Below are 20,388 nucleotides of genomic sequence, written 5' to 3' on the forward strand. Positions count from 1 at the left end.
CTCCAGTAAAGGTTGGGTTTTCCACAGTGGTGGTGGCATCCGGTAACAGAGGGTTGGTACCCTAGCAACAGAGGAAGTCCAGGATTAGGTGATTTGAATGACAGTCTTAAATAATAACACAAGCTGGTCTCGTGAAAAGATTGAAGGGGGTGATTCACATGCACATAGTGACTTGAACCGCCAGCAGAGCCCTGGCTCATACACAAGCAGCAATTCAGCAAAACCGTGAAATTCTTTAAAGGTGATCAGTAAACAGTTCCCTTCCCACTCCTTTTTCTCACAGGATTTTGGCCACCTGATTAGTGGCTATCGCCCCTGGATCTTAGTCTCAGTTGCAGGTTGTGGTAGGCTGGGCTTGTGTTGTTCTCGGTCTTTGTCCTGCCGCTGAACTTTTTTTTTTTTGACTGACTCCACTTGCTATTTGCACTTAAATAACAGTCATGGTGCAGACAAACTGGATCGGTCGACAGATTCTATTAATTTTAAACAGGAGCAGGAGATCCATCGCGCATGACGTTACGCTGCAGTGAGTTGACTGACTGTTCGCCATATCTGAATTTGCATTAACACAACCTCGCCTTTATGCAAATGAGTTTGTCCAGCGCAATGCACGTGGCTCACTCAAATTAAACTGAGTGTATATATATATATGAATCAAGAATCTATTCCTCCTCCTCACCCAGACTCCAGAGACAAGGCTTGTTTTACCATGAGCTGGCTACAAGGGTGCAGACTTTACAATACAACCTGGTGCCGAGGGTAAAGCTGCCGTATCTATATGGCGGCTCTTATACACTGAAAGATTTCCTGGAGGTTGGGTTCACACTGTGCGGGTTTTTATTGGATTATTATTATGGAAGACTGTGGGTGTTAACTGTGGGGGAATGAACTCTTTGACCTCTGGGTGATGTTGTCATAGCAGACTTGTGAGAGAATAGGAGCATTGTATGTCTTATCACTATGTGACAATACATAATGTGAAGGATTCTGTACAGTGCAAAGCTCATCAGTTGCCTCTTATATAACATTAGCTGAGTAGACTGTTTGTTAGGGTGTGTGTATGTTCTGTTATAATATCTGTTGAGTGACTTACATTACGTTACATTTATTCATTTGGCGCTTTTATTCAAAGCAACTTACATTTGAGGAATAACATACAAGCATCAACAAAGCATCAATACAGCATGATCCAGTAAAACAGCCCGTTGGAAAGCTAAAGTAGTTCAAAAAATATATCTACACATGACATCTTCAGTCAGACCTCTGCAACCTCAGTTTTCTCTTCATGCTACATAAACAGCATGCTACTAGCTGGCTAAAATCACTGAACACCTACACTGCTTTACTGCAGAGCAGTCCAATACAAATATTTTTTTAGATTCTAGAAAGGCATGCTTCACAGCAAAACACTTAAAACAGTCTAACAAAAAGAATACCACAGAAACTCTAGTCCTTAAAATGTAGATTGAATGTAATTTTTTTTTAATCACTGCTAACAAAAATCTAGAAATAATCACAAATAAATCGTCTCACCTTTTCCAGTTCATCTCCTCTCTTTCACCTTCGATGAATAGGTGGGACGCTGCGTGGTTCTGGACAGTCTGGACAAAAAGGGATACATTCCAGATGATTTTACACATACAAAATGCAACACTATAAAAACAAATGGGGAAAAGTGCATGTCTGCTAGCAGGATGGCAGGATGAAGATGGCAGAGATAAATGTATCAACAGCGGACAAATTGCAAATGAATTTTGTACATACATTTGTGGTCCTCTGAATCCTTGTTCCATCTGTCATTCTCCTTGAGCTTTCCTCTAGTGCCACCGTGAGACTGACATTTGTTGTTCTGACTAAAATGTCTGTACTACAAGTTGCAATGCAATTCAAACAAACAGTTCAAACATGTTCCCCTTCTCATAAGTCTCAGCTGTAATTTAATAATAATAATATAATAATTTGTTATTTAGCTGACACTTTTATCTAAAACAATTGTTATCTATTAGGGAGAGCCGGGATGATTGAAACGCGGGACGTATGAAACACAGCGATTTCCTCTGAGCCCATACAAGTCCGATATGCCAAACTACCTCAGCACATACAGAACACAGTACTTACCAGAACCGTGACAAATCAGGTGGATATGTCACATATTCACAGAGTTATACAGGAGAAGCTGTTTTCAATCACAGAAAGCAAATTCACTTAAGCTGAGCTACTTTTTTTTTTTAATGACGAGTTGTTTTTACTGTTTCATGTGTCATGGTTAGTATTTATTTTAAACTTTAGCAGCTAAGTTTAAAAGTCAGGAGTCACTCTAGCAACATCCAAAAAATGCAGCGCACTGCTCTTTTTCTAAGTTCAACAATAAAAGGCGCAAAAAGCGCTTTCTGTCTGATCAGGGCCTCTGAAGAGATTTTTGATTTCATCAGCAGCTTACCTCTCTGTTTCAGAATTTCAGCCATGTAGTTATCCTCTCCGACCAGCTGGTGTAGTCTAAATTTGATCCAGCAACCCTCCGTGTCCCTCTGCTGGCACTGCTTGCTTTGTATGGTGAACTGGTCTACCATGACGTGATCAATGCTCTTCATGCAAGCCACATGGCAGTTTTTTTTAAAGGGACCTGACTCAAAGTGGAGGCAGTCAATGCAGCTCCTAGTAGAAGTTTGGAATTCTTACAATTTAGTCTGGCAAGGATCAGGGCAGGTGGGGCACGTCTCGTATTGTAGGTCTGGTAGAGTCCTGGGGCCGTATTACAGAAAGTTCCTATCTTACGTCTTAAGTTGAGACAGGAAGAGTCTAAGAAAGGATTTTTCTCAATTTGGTATTACAGAAGTGAATCCTAATGAACTTTAGGAATCCTATCTTATCTTTCTTCATCTTATCTTATCTCAGGTTAGGAAATCCTAAATACTCAATCCAACATCGGTTATCAACTTTTATCTCTGTTACCTAGCAACCGATGCCACTTTTCTCATCGAGCTAAACGACTTGTAATCGCTGTTTTTTGGTCATTTGTTTTTAATGAAACATTAACTGAAAATGGAGCAGAAACAACTATCATTGAACTTCAAGCCAGATGACTTAGAGGTGTTGGCTGTGTTGTCCTTTTGTTACATAATGAGACATTATCTAGCGTCACATCACCTTCTGCCTTTCTACTATCGGTAGATCAGTGAATAAGTTCCACTTGTTGACATTTTGTTGTTTTTATAAAAGCAATTAAAGAGCAGCCATGTGGATTAAACGAGTTAGCAAACACTACCTGGTGGAAAAGTAAAGTTAGGACAACTTAACAGTTCTCCTGAAGTTAGGAGAATTTATTTAAGATTTTACAAAGTTAGGATTTCTGTAAAACACTTTTAAAATATTGACTTAGGAACTGTTAATCTGTAACGGCCTTTTTCCTAAATCAGTTCGTAACCATTATTACCATGGTTTCCAAGCAGTTAAGATAGGATGTGCCGGTTAGGAAGTTTCTGTAATACGGCCCTCGTGTCTCGACGGGTCAGGGCTGTTTCAGCAGTCCTACACAATATTAGGCAGATGGTCATAATGTTATAGCTGGTCACATTCTTTCAAATTTAAGGTCCCTTTTCAAAAACTCGTATCTGATAAACCATAATGGAAGAAGTCAGGTCTTTTGAGGGAACATTTTAAAAATGAAGATGATTTGAAAGTGACTGGAACTCTACCTCCACATAGTTTATTGTTGAACTTCTCACAGTGTTCACTGTCGCACTGGCAGAATTCCCCATAGTAAGTGCTTCCACTGTCTGTGTTGTGGCACTCGCACCTGCCACACACAGTCTCCTCTGCCCTCACACTCGCTGCCGTTCTGCCTCTGACAGGAAGCTCGCAGGGACCGCTCGTCTTTACCGTCAGTGTAACACTCACAGAACTGACCAGAATAGCTGTCATTGCATCTAAGGAAAGTTAGAAGAGTGATAGAACTGAAAATTAACTAATCTGCAACAAAACACAATAAAGCGCTAACGCCTGTACCAGCGTCACTCCCTCTATGATGTACTGCATGTTATAATAGAAATGTTCTTTGATCAGTTTTGTGAGCCAAAACTCATTTTATGTCACCAAAGTAGTTTTTTTTAGTAATCAGCTCAATGCCCCATAAAGCCCCCCATTTTACTCAAGAGTCCATTTGTTCCTTGATGTTGTTGCTGTGTACTTTTATTGGACTTGTGTAATTGTTGGGGCAACATTTCTTCTTTTCAAGTTCTTTCAAAAGAATTTTTCTATTTTGTTATTAAAATTTATTTTAATTTAGACGCCCCATCACTACATACCCACACCAAAGTGTGGGGGACTAAAACTACCTTCTTTAGGTTAGAAAAATATCATAGGCATGGTTAAAAGAAACCATTTTGACTTTTGGTAGGACACGGGTTGTCATAGTCAACTATCAACCCAGACCGTATCTCAAAAGTCCTGTTCACACAAAGTAGCAGGCTCTCTCTTGCATCTCACAGGATAGTTGTTCTCCTGTTACCACAATACTGATGTAGGTTACGAAGTAGGGAAGCGCTCTGTCCACACATCATTTTTCTTAGTCAAGTCCCAGTAGCTTATTACAGTTATATCATAGAGAGAATCAAAAAACACGTATGATTATTTGCCTAGTGGTTGTCAATCCCATGCATCAGAGGGCATTTTGGAGTAATATGTAGTTGCAGTACTGGATGCTGCATTTTCAGGACCGCACTCCTAGGACCGGAACAGCATTTGTGGAATCCTAGTTTTCCATGACACTGCCAGCTAGCTAGTTAGTTAGCTAACTATGTTACTCCCCCGAAGCCTATTACCCTTACCCTAACCATTACAGGGGTGTGTGCCTAAACAATCTGTGTATGGTTCGTTCTTTGATTATTCAGTTTCAAAACCAAATCAGAAAAAACAAAACAAAAAAAAGTTGTTTTTTGTTTTTCTGTTTTAAAACCAAAACGGAAAAGCAGATAAACAGAAAACAAAAAAACAGACATTGGTTTTGGAAAATATTGATTTTGATATTTAATGAGTCCGATTTGAGTAGTGTGAGGATAACGGGTTCATAAGTCCATAAAAGAGGTACAGCCCTTACATATTGTTTTGGGTGTAACAGTGGGGTTTATTATGTTGTTTTTCCATGTATTGTTCTGTAGTACTTTTGCTTCTTGGCATTGTGTGGTTATGTATTGTGCTCCGTGTTCACAGGCAGGGCATTGTCGAGAAGTGGGTGTTGGTTCCAACTTTGACCACAAGAGGGAGTATACCTGTGTTACGACCCCCTGTTGGTCTAGGGGAGTGGGGGCCATAAACATATAGGAAAAACTGGTATAGATCTTAAAAAGGTAACTTTTATTTGGTAACCGGGGATGCAGGCAGGTAACAACAAACAAAAGGAGGGTGGATGAGGGTGCTGTGAAAATAACAAACAAAGTTAAAATAAAGAGGTCCTAGAAAGGAGGACTGTACCTAACTATATATTTAAGCAGAGTTTCAGATTCTTACTACCAAAAACACAAAGAGCACAGCACCCACTACACCTGATGAAAACTAACACAAGATTACTACGTGTGGCGGTCAGTGTGGACGCTAATTCCACCCTTTTGTTAGCCACAAGCTGGTGAATGCACACAAACCAAAATACTCAAAAGGTACTATGATTACTGGCTACTAAACATAACCACCACTAGACTATGACAGACTAAGTGAACTGCTCCACTAAACACAATGCAGAGCTAACTAACAAGGTACACAGTCAACACAAGCGGCACACAAGTCAATTGGCTGTGACAAGCTGCCTCGAGCAGCTGGTGGACTCTCCTCATGAGCGGGAGGTAATCCTGATGTGGTGACAAGCCATTGGTTGAGCTGGGAACAGAGGGAACCGATGGGTGGGACTGAAGTCAGCACCCCAGAAACCAGGAAGTAGGCAGGTCTTCATTCCACAGGGACACAGCCTACTTGGTAGAGGTGAGACAGAAAGGGGGAAACACAAAGATGACAGCGACAGCCGTGACACCTGCTAGTGAGTAATGTTTGGAGCAGCTGTAACTCGAGGTTGAACAGACGGTGTGCTGATTACGATGTACCCATCTTTGTTTATGTTGCAGGTAAGGAGACATGATCTCTCCTACAATAAAAATACCCAAAGCCACCCTGAGTTTAATTAAAATGTGCAACAGTAGCTTTGTGTGTTAACCTGCAGCAGATACACTTGGGTGATGGCGGCGCCTGATTAGACGTAATTAAGATGAGCTTGAACATCAACATAAGTGTTTTTTTAGTTAGAAAAACAGGACAATATTCTATAGCTGCAGTACTGGAGGCTGCAGCTGCAGACACTTCCCATTAGTTCAACAACATTTTTAGAATCTGATGACAGAACGCCCACCTCTGATTTTGGAATCAGAGTTGCTGGGATAAAACAGGAAGAATGAATCAAAGTAAGAATGCAGGTACTCTATAAATAAATAAAAAGTGGTACAGAAATAAATACATTTACCTTGTTCACATTCTCCACATTCTTTTTCACTGCAAATATCGGCTGAATATTGTTTTTTTCCAACTGCATAGCTAGTTGTCCAACAGATGGGTAGTCCTGTACACAGCAATCAATGAAATGTTGTAAACCTAATATTACCTCTTTTAAAGGTTAAGTGTGCAAGATATAGTGGCCAAGGTGTGGCCAAGCTTATTCACACTTTGATTAAGGCCAAAAGAGTTAAACAGAGTTTTAAAATAATTTGCAAAAGGGTTTGAGGGGCAACAAACGTGAATATTGAAGGGAGCTTGTCATATTTTGGAACGAAACTTGTGGATAAAGTTGTTGTTGAGTTTTGGTGGGCGATAAATAATTTTTTACAAGCTGGCATGATGATCTTTGTCTCATTATTTTACATCCCAAGAACCTGACATTTTAACAGGGATGTGTAGACTTTTTATATCCACTGTATGGAATACCGGCTCCGTGTAGCTCCATAAGTTGTAGAACGGAGCCGTTGGTAGAAAAAGCAGTTGCAAACAGAGCGTTCAGAACAGGAGGAAATCTGAGGTTTTGGCTCACAGGGATTTCTTTTAAATAGTTTTACCTCATTATTTGAAGCTTTGGCCATGTTTAACATGAACATCCAACAAAAACATTGTAGATAAGTCATAAAAATATGGAAAAGCATAATAGGTCTCCTTTAATATAACCTGCATCTTCTTATTCTTGTTTTGCGCATCAGTTATGATAACATAGCAATGCCTTTTGACTGTTGATTCAATTATGTGATTCCATACATACCATTTCAGTGCTCTTGGTATAAAGGTTGTTTTCCAGGTGGCAAAGTTCATCATTGGGTTCCAGTTTGCTAGCCAAATTTCCATCCCCCGCAATGTGAAATCCAGCATAAGTGGTCAGCACAATCAGCCAAGTGCTGCCGTTCCTCCAACCTATTTTGTCCTAAGGAAATTAAAATGTTTTAGTCTCTGTAATAGGATGTGATAGTCAATGGTGTCAAATGCAGCACATCTTGTTAAACAAGTACATAAGCAGGGCCTAAATGATAAAGTATTTATTTTAATACAGTTAGAAACTCCTGGACTTCAATAGCTCCTGTGTTTCAGCAGGTTTTCTGCTCATGTTCAAAACTTTCTGCACATTCAGAATCTCTCCCACAGATCTGTGTTCTCTGACATGTCGAGAAAAAAATACGTAATATTAAAGAATATTGTCATCCTTTAATAAGAATTCAAAATATTTTTACTACCTGACCAGCATGAAATGCAATAGTTGAAATGAGAAGGAATCATTGCATTCATATATACCCTGGGTGCTTCTACAGCAAGTGAGTTTCTGATATGTCTAAAAATAGCAATGTTATATTTCAGCTCACTTAAGTTCTTTTTGAACCCAAGACTACAATCCAAAATAACTTTGCATAAAATATTTGGAAATATTACTGTTCCCAGTATTCAATTTAAGCCAGTTTGTACTGCCCCTATCTGTATACATCAGAATATCTACATCATCACACACAGAGAGGAGATCATTGATTTAAAAACTGAATAACAATAGCCTTAGTATGGAGCCTTGTGGTACTCCCATAGTATGTTTATCCAAACACAGTGATAGATTTGATTTTATCCAATTGAACGTGTCCTTTGAAAGATTACAATTGGACAGCTTAGTGAGCATTGAGTGCAGTATTGAATGTTTAACTGATTCATGAAAAGCTTTACTTAGGTCAAGAAACATTGCTTCCACTACCCCTCCTTTATCTACATTAGCCTTAAGCCTCGAATATACCCAGGAGCGGACATGGACCCCCAGACGTGGACTACTACTTTCTACAGTCAGCTTAGCAGACACGTTCCACACATGTGCATTAGATTCCTTGGTGCCCTGGTAGCGCTAGTTGCCGCGCAAACAAATGGGAGGCAAGCGGACGTCCGCACAGACCCTTCGCATACCTGATGACGATTTTTTTGTCACTCGGCCCCTAGCAGACCCTCGCGTACACGGAAAGTATAATCCTTGCATTAATGACTTCAAGGAAATAGCAACATGCAGTTTCAGTAGAATGGTTTGCTCTAGATCCAAATTGCTTAGGATGGATTAGGTGCTTTTTCAGATCTTCAGCAGGTTAAGTCTTTTCAAATTGTTAGAAAGTGCATTATTATTTTAATTGTGATGCAAGTAATGCTTGCACAAATAGAAAATGAGGCTACATGGTATATTTTGCATTTTAATTTTCTATTTTGAATTAACGTTTGAACAGTGTCCACTGTACAGCAGTGTACAACTTAAAAAAACAAATGAAGACCCAAACAACTTTTTCATTTTAAAATGCTTATAGAAGCCCATATGAATGTGAAAATTAAATACAAACTGGATTAATGCATTTTCATTAAATAAGTAAACGTGGAATATTATATTTCTACTGTGGAATTTCATTTTGTAGTTTACATTATCGTTTTAAAATAGTCCCCTACATAATGAGTGAGTTGTAATCATTTTGCAGTAGGGAGAAGGTCAAGGTGGACTGTTTGGAGTACAAAACCCCGAATGAATAGAAAATGCTCTCTTTGCATTTCAAGTGAGCGTTGCTTTTTCAATATTTAAACGACCACTATCTAACCTTAACCAAGCTTTATGTGTTTGTTTATTTTGGTATTCTGGTGTCACAAAGAATAAATTATTATGGGAATTATTCTTCCATACTGTGACTGAACCTCTGAAATTGTGGCTTAAAGGTATTTTATAGTAACTGTTACTGTGTGGTCACTACTTGACACTGACTTTTTAATGACAACCAACTGCCATTCAAAATAAGACCCTCCTTTTTTAAGCTTCCACAACAGCCCAAATTCAGCATTTCTTTTTTACAGAAAACAGATTAGATGTGTTTTATGCCTTTGATTTATTCTATTCCCCCATCTACAGTTTATAAATTTTGTATATAACGTCTGTTTTGTGAGTACTTACCCCACATACAGCAGCCTGCATCATGGCGTCAAGAATCTCGTCAGGAGAAGTCAAGTTCCCAGAAATGACCTGCTCTCTCACTTTTGCTTTGAACTCATCCTTCTCTGGTGTCATACTAAGCACATGTCTGTAGCCGAAGGCAGCCTGACACTGCTGGTCGTTCTCATCACGTGGCTTCTGCAGTTTCCTCTGGTGGGTGTTAGTGTAAGGAAGGACTGTCTTATCGACAAAGACACCTAACCCTGTAGTTATAGAAATGCATTTCAGACCACTGTGATATATAAAGAAATAACATACTGAAATTAACAAAATAAATTCCTTCAGTTCCAGCAGTGACCTCGCACATTTCATGCTCGGCCCTGATAAAAAGGTAGCGCTATAGAATACAGCCTGTACATTTTGTGTAAGCAGTTTCTACAAATGGGATACCAACAAAATACATACCGTTAAGTACAAAGAAGGGACTACAGGGAACAAGGCCTATGTACACAGGATCTGGCTGAGCGGTATTTACACTTCAGACATAACACTTCAGAGAATCCGGTCAATTTTCAAAATAAAATACCCTCCCGGTCGTATATCAACAATAAACACAGTTAAAGCAGACACAAAAGAAACCCTTTAACTAAGTAGCCTACTTAATCATCATCAGCAGACGTACATAAAGCAAGAACTGTGTGAGTCCGGGGTGACAGGCTGCATAGTAGCCTAAGTCCGCCCCTCAGAATTCCCATGATGCTATGAACCCAACATGTATCATGATGTTGGGTTCCTCACCCAGGACTGGCCATGAGTCAATTGTTCTCGTTCATCAATGTAAACTCCACTTATGGAGAGAAAGGACACGGGTGTTGGGCCGGTTTTCCTACTTGCTATGTTGAAGTGAAAAAGCTTGGTCCATTATCATTGCCAATGGACAAGATGACTATTAATAGCAAAACGGCCGCAGGCCACCGGGAAATGTCCCGACCGCTCCGCCACTGCTTTACCTCACTCCTATGTGCCAGACTGTTTTTGCCACAGCAACTACACACATACTCGCTTGCACATACACATTCTGTGATTTGTACTGTCAGAGTTAAAGTCGCTCTTTCTAGAACAGAAAATGCAGTATTTCTCTCTTCCCAGGGTTAACTCAGCAGCAGCTCCTGTGGAGGCTGACAGACCTAATTAGGTCTAGCTTAGGTCACATTCATCTGAAATTATCAAGACACTAAATAACATTGATAATTGATTGATCATTCACTAATTTAGCTGTTACTTTTACCCCCCCAAAATTAAAAGAATGTGTCCCCATAATCCCCAGACCTGCTGCAATAACAGATGCAGTGAGTGGGAATTGATCCCGGCTCTCCCACCTCAACAGCAAGAGCACTGACCACTGTACTACGGATACCACCATCCCACCCCATGAGCTCGCACATATATATATATATATACTCTATTTACGCACTGTTTAGGCCCCCTGAATTCAAATCATAAATATAAAGCATGATTTGAAATCGAGGTACCTCCAATTCAGTCGGTAACGTTAAGATTATATCTTTAAATCCCTCACACAACAAGATTTATGATAACGACCCAGTTAGTTAGTTATCCACTAGTGTGCAGCCATGTCTCTTAGGTCACCAACAGCAGCCATTAATATTCCTGGCCGACTCGCCCAAGCAAGTATATGTGAAGGAAATACTGTTTCCTCTGATTCCTTGAAAACAAAGCGTTTCCCAAAGGCTCTCTTTCCGTCATCTTAGCTTGAGCTCAACTAAACATGCCATAGCCTGGCTGAGAGGGAGTTTGGGCTTTTAGGAAGGGGTAAAAGGGCACTGCTGGAAAGGAAATGGATGTGCTGGATTCACAACACCACAAAATTATTGCCAAACTAACTGGGACACAATTATCTTTTTTTCATAATCTTTGGAAGACAAAATCACAATTGAAAATAACATGTGATTATTGTCCCAGACCTAGCTGACACTACCTGTTTCTAATTCCCCCTCTTGATCTTCTTTTCCTCCAAAGGTCAGCCCGGACATAGGTGAGCGTACCTAGGCAGGTGTGGATCTGCCAGTGCTATCCAACACGCCCAAGCTGGTTGTAGAAAGCATAGCAAAGTCCACAGAAGTAATGTCAGATTTTTTATATCTGAGCACATAGTTGTGTGCAGAAAGTGGATAAAACAAAAAAAATCAGAACATGATAACAGACTCAAATTGCAAGTCGCTGAAACGAGGGGTGCCCTGCTGTGTATGAGACAAACTGTCATAGAGGTTAACGTTTAATCGAAAGGGGTGATGTCAGAAAGTGATTGATATGCCTCCGTTGGTAGAAAGAACTGGAGATGTGTCAGCACCAAGAATGATCTCACTCATGATCTGAATCAACCAAAAATCAACCAAAACCATTACAGAAAGGGCCCTGGGTTTTTGCTGAAGCTTCCGGATACCTGGCCAACAGAGAAAGCCCATGAATAAGAAAAGGATGGGGTAAAGAGTATGCATTTTGTGCTGCTTTGAGTTTCTTTCCTTAGCTTAGTCTAGTTGACTTACCATAGTTGATGATCACCCTGCCAGTCTGCAGTGCTCCCTTCATTAGTAGCAGCAGCATCATATACATTTATGGACAAAAACACACACACACATGCCTACGTCTTGCTGTCTTTTCCACGCCCACTTAGCAATTAAATATTTTATATTTAACTCTTTGTTCCCTACTCTTTGACTAGCGTCTCTGTCCATAGAGGTATTATCTGCCAGCATTTCAAAGAATTGAGACAAGCTTTAACTAAAAGCCTCCAGAGCCACCGATTTTTTTGAGGAAACAAACATATTCGGTACATTCTGTTCTTTTTCATTCTTTTCATTCTGCAACTTAGTGTTTGCACTAAATTGTGGCTGTATTCTATTATGTTACCAAATTATAAATATTACCTATTTGAGCATGTTCAGTGATTTTACTCAGAGCTGCAAAAAGATCTTGCCCCAGTTGTTTAGCATTTTCCAAGTCATCTGTCATGGAGTAAGACAGGTCCAACAGGAAGTAGAGATCCACTGGATAACCCTGAACTCTTTTAAAAGAAACACTGAGTGTGGCAGGAAGATCTGTAAACACACAAGAGAAACAAACAAATGAAAATAACTAGTGCTGGGCAACAATTAAAATGTTTAATGGTGATTAATCGGATGATTCTCTTGCATTGTTATGCGCAACAATGAATAATGAATTCTAAAGTAGTGTAATTTAAATGTACTGCTATATACACAAAAGTGCAATAACATGTGGTTTGCAAACACTTTAAAGAAATAAGGTGCATTTTCCCAGCGGTGTTCCCTTTACACAGTAGCAGTAAAATATTTATTGTAAATTTCAACTTAAACTTTAATGTAATAAAATCAAATATTAAAGCAAAGCTGTTTCCCACTGCCAGGTATTACCTTTTATCTAGCTTGTTAAAACAAGTTAGCAGCATAAAGTGTCCCTGTCAGTAAGGTGAAGTGTCGCTGTCACTCGCCTCACGCACACGCATGCAGATCACTGCAGAAGTTGATTTGTCTGAACGCGCAGCACAAATCATTGGAAGAGATTCGATGTTTGTGAGTTTCCAGAAGATAAATATTTATCAGAAACTAGATGAAGGCCTGTCTGGTAAAGTTATGTAGCCTATAATTTTTACTCTAGTTAAATAGGCTACAGCTGTGTAGCGCACAGAAGCCGTTGCCATGGTTACTCCATAGAGCGCCTGCCGTTTACCCGCGGAGCGCTTGTCTCCTGTTCACCTGAGGAGGGCAGAGCGACCCTGTGGGGCCAAACGACTACGTTGTGATTTTAAGAACGTTTCTAAGACGGACATCTGCCGAAGCCTCCCTCCGCTGCTTGTTTTGGGTGGGTGATTTGCTCCTGTGACCCATGCTTTAACTGCAGGCTTATGTGTATTCAGAACCAGTGTGCAACAGACTTTTAAATTTATAGCCTAATAATAAAAACTGCGTTAATGTGTGGTAAAATAATGCGATAATAATGCGTTAACATGCCCAGCCCTAAAAATAAGAAATACTACCATGTTCATGTATGCAGAAAACAATATACAGTACTTGAGGTTCTTAAATAAAATGTGATGATAGGTGATACACAAACACAGAGAATGTAGCACAGCTACATGCTTTGGTTTTATTCTGATTTGGAAAATACATTCCTTCAATTCACAAAGTCAGCATTAACTGTTTCAACTTACTGCGTCGCAGTATTAGTGAAGTCTCCTGTGGATTCAGCTGGACAGACTCCTGCTTACTGAACGACTCAGATAGCGGACCTTTCTTCACAGTGGTTACGATGTTCCGGGGGGAGATGATTTCTTCCATCTTGCAGCCTCTTGCTATTAACTGAGCTTCAGTATCACAGCGTGTTGACTCCTCTTCACCAAATTAGGTGAAAATCTGTACAAATGGACACGGGACATGAGCAGGGACAGTTCATGATATTTATTAAGCAACTAAAACTAAAAGCGAGCACACTCACTGCGAGTGGCTGAGTCCAGTAAATCCATGATAATAAACGAACAAATGATCCAGCAGAAAATCTAAAATGCAAAATCCACATGAAGGCTTGGAACAAGATGGGTCCGATCACACACATGACAGAGCCCGACAAGCTACAATGACCCATCACAGACTGAACAGAACAGAGGACTTGAAAATACCATGGCAAACGAGCGAGTGAATAGGTGAAAGACATGAAGGACTAATGGGAACGAGCTAAACCTACTCACCAGACAATGACGATTACAAAAAAAAAACAGGAAGTAAAGCATGCAACAACAGACCACAGGGCTGTTTCACAAAAGCCAAGATAGCGGATTAAGCCAGGATTGTCCAGTTATCCTGGCTGAATTTAACCTTGACTCAGTTTCACAAAAGCAGTAGTGCATAAGTTACCATTGTAATTAATTCTGTGCAACTAGCCTGCTCCAGACCGATCTAACAGCCAGGCTTGGTTAATCCTTGAGCCTTGTCTGTTCAGTCAGAGGTCACTCTGATCCCAAACCAATCTGTTATTCCGTTTTCTATGATTAATTTTTATTAGCCTGCATTAAAATACCACAGGTACCCTACATGTTGCCAATATGTAGGGTATTTACTACTTCATTAGAATATACTGCGTATTTGACATTGAAAGGATTTTCTCACATCTTCATTACCTATCCTGACCACAGAATAATGAGCTACATTACAGAAGAATTCTACCAAATTGTAGGTAAGAGAAATTAAAAAAATAACTATGCTACATTTGGTTCTCATGCTGTCTTTGTGTCCGCTCCGGTAAACGTCTCTGTGATTGTCATCAAGTGGGTAACTTTGTGGACAAGCTACACACACTGCTGTCTTCAATTGCAGAGCATGACTGTCCCCTACTTGTCCTCGGTGACATGAACATTCATTTAGACAATTCAAACTCCGCAGACTTCCTGTCTCTGATTCAGTTTGATCTAACACGGGTTCTCAGTCCCACGACCCACAAAGCTGGCAAGGTGCTTGACCTCGTTCTTGTCCAGAAACTGTGCCACAGAGTGCCTAACAGTCACACCTCTACACATGTCTGACCACTATTTCATTCAATTCACGGTATGCCTACAGGAACAACCCACTGTTCCAGCACCGTATGTCTCACACCGCCGCAACCTGAGCAACCTGGGCACCCTGACACATGAATTTTGTGTTTCCTTTTAGATAAATAAAAACATTTCCACCATAAATGAATGCAGAAAAAAATGTAATAAATTCATCAGAATGCAGGAAATCAAGTGTTTTAATGCTCAAAAGTCTTATGATTCGACATTGAAGATATGATAATGTTAAAATCTTGTCTCTGCTCCTGAAGGCTGAAGAAGTGCTCATCAGAAAGCAGACGCTAGGCCTATATCTTGTATGTATCAATATTTGTTTCTTTGTTAATTCTGCTGCAGCTTCTTATGGTAACAATTATAGGATGATTTACGGGTGACTTGCCACCTAACTAAAGTTAGGGTTGTTTTATCTTTAGTCTATGGGCTTTTGCTGAGTAACACTGCTGTGGGCTTTCAGTCAAGGTAATGTTAATCATGTCCACCACGTGCACCAAATGGGAATGGAAGGAAGGAAAGTGGTCTTTTCACCTCACTTGAAGACATGTTTCCTATCCTCTCAGTCCCGGTCGTTAACAGGACTGCTCACATAAACAGAATTAAACACGGTGTAATTACTACTTGTGGCAGCTGAGGCGACTGCTGAAAATTAAAAAATAAAATCTTTACAAAAACAACACTTTCATTGCCAGGATTCGTTGGCCCTGGCACTTTCGTGCTCGGGCCCTCTTTACAAAGAGTTGCAGCCTTGCACCACACGCCTCGGGGGCCGAGACAGCCGTAGTCTTGTTTTCAGGTGTTGATTACTGATGAGCCACAGTTGGGACACGCAGCAATTGGCAATAAGCCAGAGCAACATGCTCAACACACACACAGACCAACAGGACATGACAGACGAAACTTACAGGAGGGGCTATATTTACACTATAATACGTTTTTGACAGATGTAGGTAGCATGCCATTAAGTGCAGTGGAAGAAGAGAGGCAGTATCCTGAAAAAATAAATCTTTTATATGATTATTATGTTAAATACATTTATTTTATATCCTAAAAATATCACTTAAGTTATAAAAAGACTAATTGAAAGAAACTAATTGAGTAAGACATGAAAATAATCAGTCTCAATAAGTCTATAATACATGCATGGAATAGCAATACAAAAAACCCATTATACCTTTTAGAAATGTTCATTAATACAATGCCAATCAAAAGCTAAACAATATTATGTAACACAGGAGGTAAAACTTCACAGACAATAATGGTAAGTATAAGGTGTGTCCCCTCAGTCCTGTTACTGTGGGCAAGCCTGTAACTGTAACGTCAATCCTGTTGCTTTCATTAATGTGATATTCCTTTATAATCAAAACCATATTATATTTTGTACCGGGCAAATCTTTCAAGATATCTCTTCTAAAAACATATTTTTTTCCTCAAAGACATAAGTTTGCCGTCAAAAATTTGTGTCTTGGTCATTATGAAGAAAAATATATGATTGAAAAACTAATAATAATAAATAATCTCAGGGAAAAGAGGGATTTATGTACTGCTCATCCATGAGCATTCTGTTACAAACTTGTAATTAGAAGTATAGTATATAGTAACACTCATGTCCGTAAGTTTGACAAAATATAAAATTGATAAAATATAAAATTACACAGCTTGAGATGGTACAACACAATTTCTTGTCATTTAAAACGTCTTTGATCCTTGGCTTCTTAAAAAGTGGTGATTAAAGTATTTTAATTTAACACTTTTCAAAGTTGAAAAGGCACCTATTTTGTGAAATGACCCATTTGATAGATGAGCTGCTCTTGTCATCTTCAACTGAAGATACAGCACTCTACGCTAACCTTTTAAAAAGATTTAGGAGCACTCAAAGAAATTTAGGAGCAGCGAAATGTGCTCAAGTAAGTTTAGTTCACACTAAGTTAACAAACTATTCATTACACATATTTATATTATGTGTGTGCTCCTTCTCTTTGTGTTCAACTATGGTATGAAACCATTGGAGGACAGGAAGTGAAGACCCTTGTATGTGCAACTCAGCACTGGCCTTAACATTTTGTTAAAGCTATTTTAAAAATTGAAACAGATGTTTTTAGAATTGAAAACAGCTTTTAAAACACTGATCAGTCATCAGAAAAAAACATTACTGTGATTGGTGCTTGTGTAGTTTTTTAACCAGGGAGGGATTCACGAAACACCAGCAGCAGCCACACAACCGACATCACCCTTGATGGAAACAGGACTACTGAACAGTGTTACAAGAACTTTAATAGAACAGAACAAGGGGAACGTGTTGCTCTCAGGAGGAGGCTAGAAGGAGCACATACTGGCATCCACTGCAGAGGCTCATTCACAACATGGAGTGTATTAGTATAATATTATGACATTAGATAAAAACTTTTTAACCTAATAGTATACAGTTAGTATGCTAATATATAACTTATTTAATTTTACTATACTGTCATTTTATGTAATAGTATACTATACAGCTCACCACTTGTATAAAATAAATTCCAGTTGGAAAAAACAGCAGTTTCAGGTAGGAGGTTGTAGTTACTCGCACATTGTGCTCCTAAATCATTTTTCCCATTTGCACGTAATGGTAGCACTTTAGAGCCCTGAAATATGGATTCAGAAACCAAAATGAAAAGAAAATTATTGGTACCTTTTCTCAAAAATGTGTCTCTGAGAAGTTATGTCAACTTCCTCCCAAAAAATAAGAAGATTCTCCTCCTTCACCAGCAAAATGGCACAACTTGTTAGTCCTGTCAGTGCCAAATACAAACTGCCAGCAAGAGCCTTCTTCTTCTTCTTCTTCTTTGGGTTTTTACGGCAGCTGGCATCCATTGAGTTGCATTACTGCCACCTTCAGGCTTTATGTACCCTTTGCTTTCATTCATACTAAATTCGCCTATCTAATCCTGTCGCCCTCAGAAAACCAACTATCCGTTTCCTATCCTCCACACTCTCTCCATATTCTAATAAACCGTTTACTGTATCATTTCTTGTCTTTCCTGAGTAAATTTCCTGCATGTTGTAAGAATATGTTCTACTGTTTCAGCCTCCTGACATTGTTCTGACAATTCTCAGCTTGCTTATTATCAGCTGCTCGTTCCTCTTTGCTCTCCTACTTCTTGATATGCCTACTTTGCTTTGGATTTCGTGTAAATGTCTTCCTTTTATTGCATTATCCCAGCTCTGTTGCCACTGTTGATTTAAATTTCTCCACATTATCCCTTTCCCCTCTGATTTTGATGTCAAATGTCAATAATTGGTTATCTAGAGATTAATTGATGACATAATGTTGACGGAAAGAAAAAGGCGGAACTCAGAAATGCGGAAGTGCAGCTCGTGCGGTGCACACAATGGAGACGTGCAGAGACAGCAACCAGGTTATTTCAGGGTTTTTATTTTTCATTTTTCCCCCTCAAAGATTTTGATCTTTGTCTCATTTTAACAGGGGTGTGTAGACTTTTTCTATCCACTGTACACTGAAGTTACAACAACTTCCTGTGTCATGGTGAAGAGTTGATCTTTGACGCCACTCCCATCGACGAAAACTCACTGATATCACAACTTTTCCTCGTCAATGCCTTTAGAAGGCACAGCAGAAATTTTAAGTTGTTTGGATTAAATCCCTATGAGGAGTTCGTTAAAGTGTGTAAATCGCCAAAAATGAGCATTAAATCCAAAACGGCCGACTTCCTGTTGGGTTTAGGCTATCGCTCCAACAGGCTTTTTTTGTGCATCTGGACAAGATACACGTACCACAGAAATTTCACACATGTAGGTGAAACATGCTTCGTTAAAGGTCACTTCCTGTTGCCAGCAGGTGGCGCTATGACTGTGGGTGAATGTACATGTGTTCAGGGTGGGACTCTCATCCTACATGTACAGTTTGGTGCAGATGTGAGCATGTACACTGAAGTTACAACAACTTCCTGTGTCATGGCGAAGAGTTGATCTGACGCCACGCCACGGACACACCCATTGACGAAAACTCACAGATAGCACTTTTCATCGAGTATGTTTAGGCTCCCAAAATTGAGCTTAAAATCCTTACAGTGTCAATAAGGACCTCGCACGGTGCGTGCTCGGGCCCTAATAATCCTTACAGTTTCAATGGGGACCTCGCACAGTTCGTGCTTGGGCCCTAATTAAAGCTGCAAGCAGCGTTGGGCGGGCCCTTACACGTGTAGCGCGTTGGGGCGGCTGAGGCGGACACATTGCCAGAAATAAATCAAGTAAGTCCCGACTTTTAAACAGCTGTTTTTCTGCAAATGTAGCCTATTTATAAGAGCAGTTACAAAACGTTACGTTAACGCCACTCTCTCCGGCATCAGTGACAGCAGCTGCCCGAGTTTCTTTCTGTAAGTTTCTCGTCGCTGTGCTGCTTCAGCAGATGCTTCAATAAATCAGATGTAGAAATGTTTGCGGTTGAAAGCTTTTTGCTGGTTGCACAGAGTTTCCAACAGACGACGATGTTCTTTGCATCTTAGACTGTGACACAATAATGACAGTAGCTACTTACAGCTGTGGAAGAACTTTGAACATTGGACATGAACAACAAAGTCCTCTGCCTTAGTAACTAGTAATAATCTCACTGTTTTAGACAAGTAATTGGTTAAACTACTAGTTACTGGGAAAAGTAATTTTATTACAGTAATGCGTTACTGCCCAACACTGGTGATGTCATGGTTTACTGTCAATAAGATAATGATCATTCTGCACTGATCTGTCAAACTATCCTAGCCTACTGATTTTATCATTATATACCTAAATGTTAACGGATCACCGGACTGTGGTAAATGGAGGCTATATAAGAGACTGTCATGCTAACTCCAGTTGTAGAGGGAATAACCAATTATTGTGAAAATCATAAAATCTCTCCAGGTGAAGGTAAATGATTTAATGAGCTTGTTACGTATAACGTGGGCTAACGTTACACAGCTAACTCACCACAGGAGACACAAAGTTAGAAAACTGCACATCAGACTTACCTTGAGAGGACAGGATGAACCCGATCCTGAATCATGAGCGTTGAGTTAAAAGAAGATCCTCTACTTTATTTTTCTGCTGCTGGTTGAAACAAGGCTACAGTCCTTTTCCTTGTTGTCTCTACAGATGAGGATGACTCTAGCTAGTGCTGTGAATATTCTGTCAGTTCATGGGAGAGAATGTCGCTGTTGCTACCTGCTGGTGTAGCTACTCTCAGATTTACAGATCTCTGTTTACAGATCTCAGCGGGACAGAGTGGACAAAATTCCACAAATGTGTAAAAAGGAAATTACAAATGTCA

General features: G+C 39.7%; 1 protein-coding gene across 1 annotated transcript; it reads right to left on the reverse strand.

The window, feature by feature from the left end:
• Positions 1-1,529: 1,529 nt before the first annotated feature.
• On the reverse strand, positions 1,530-13,887 carry LOC119910783 (integrin beta-2-like; the record flags this gene model as incomplete). The annotated part of the gene is made up of 9 exons (XM_038729591.1): positions 1,530-1,601; positions 3,797-3,926; positions 6,321-6,414; positions 6,454-6,460; positions 6,503-6,598; positions 7,286-7,444; positions 9,470-9,711; positions 12,397-12,567; positions 13,698-13,887. Coding segments are annotated over 9 exons (1,161 nt in total), but the record flags the coding sequence as incomplete, so codon positions are not given.
• Between the last annotated feature and the right edge of the window lie 6,501 nt (positions 13,888-20,388).

Source organism: Micropterus salmoides, unplaced genomic scaffold (assembly GCF_014851395.1).
Source record: "Micropterus salmoides isolate LMB-PRFRI ecotype aquatic unplaced genomic scaffold, ASM1485139v1 Ms_hic_scaffold_19, whole genome shotgun sequence".
NCBI classification, from domain to species: Eukaryota; Metazoa; Chordata; class Actinopteri; order Centrarchiformes; family Centrarchidae; genus Micropterus; species Micropterus salmoides.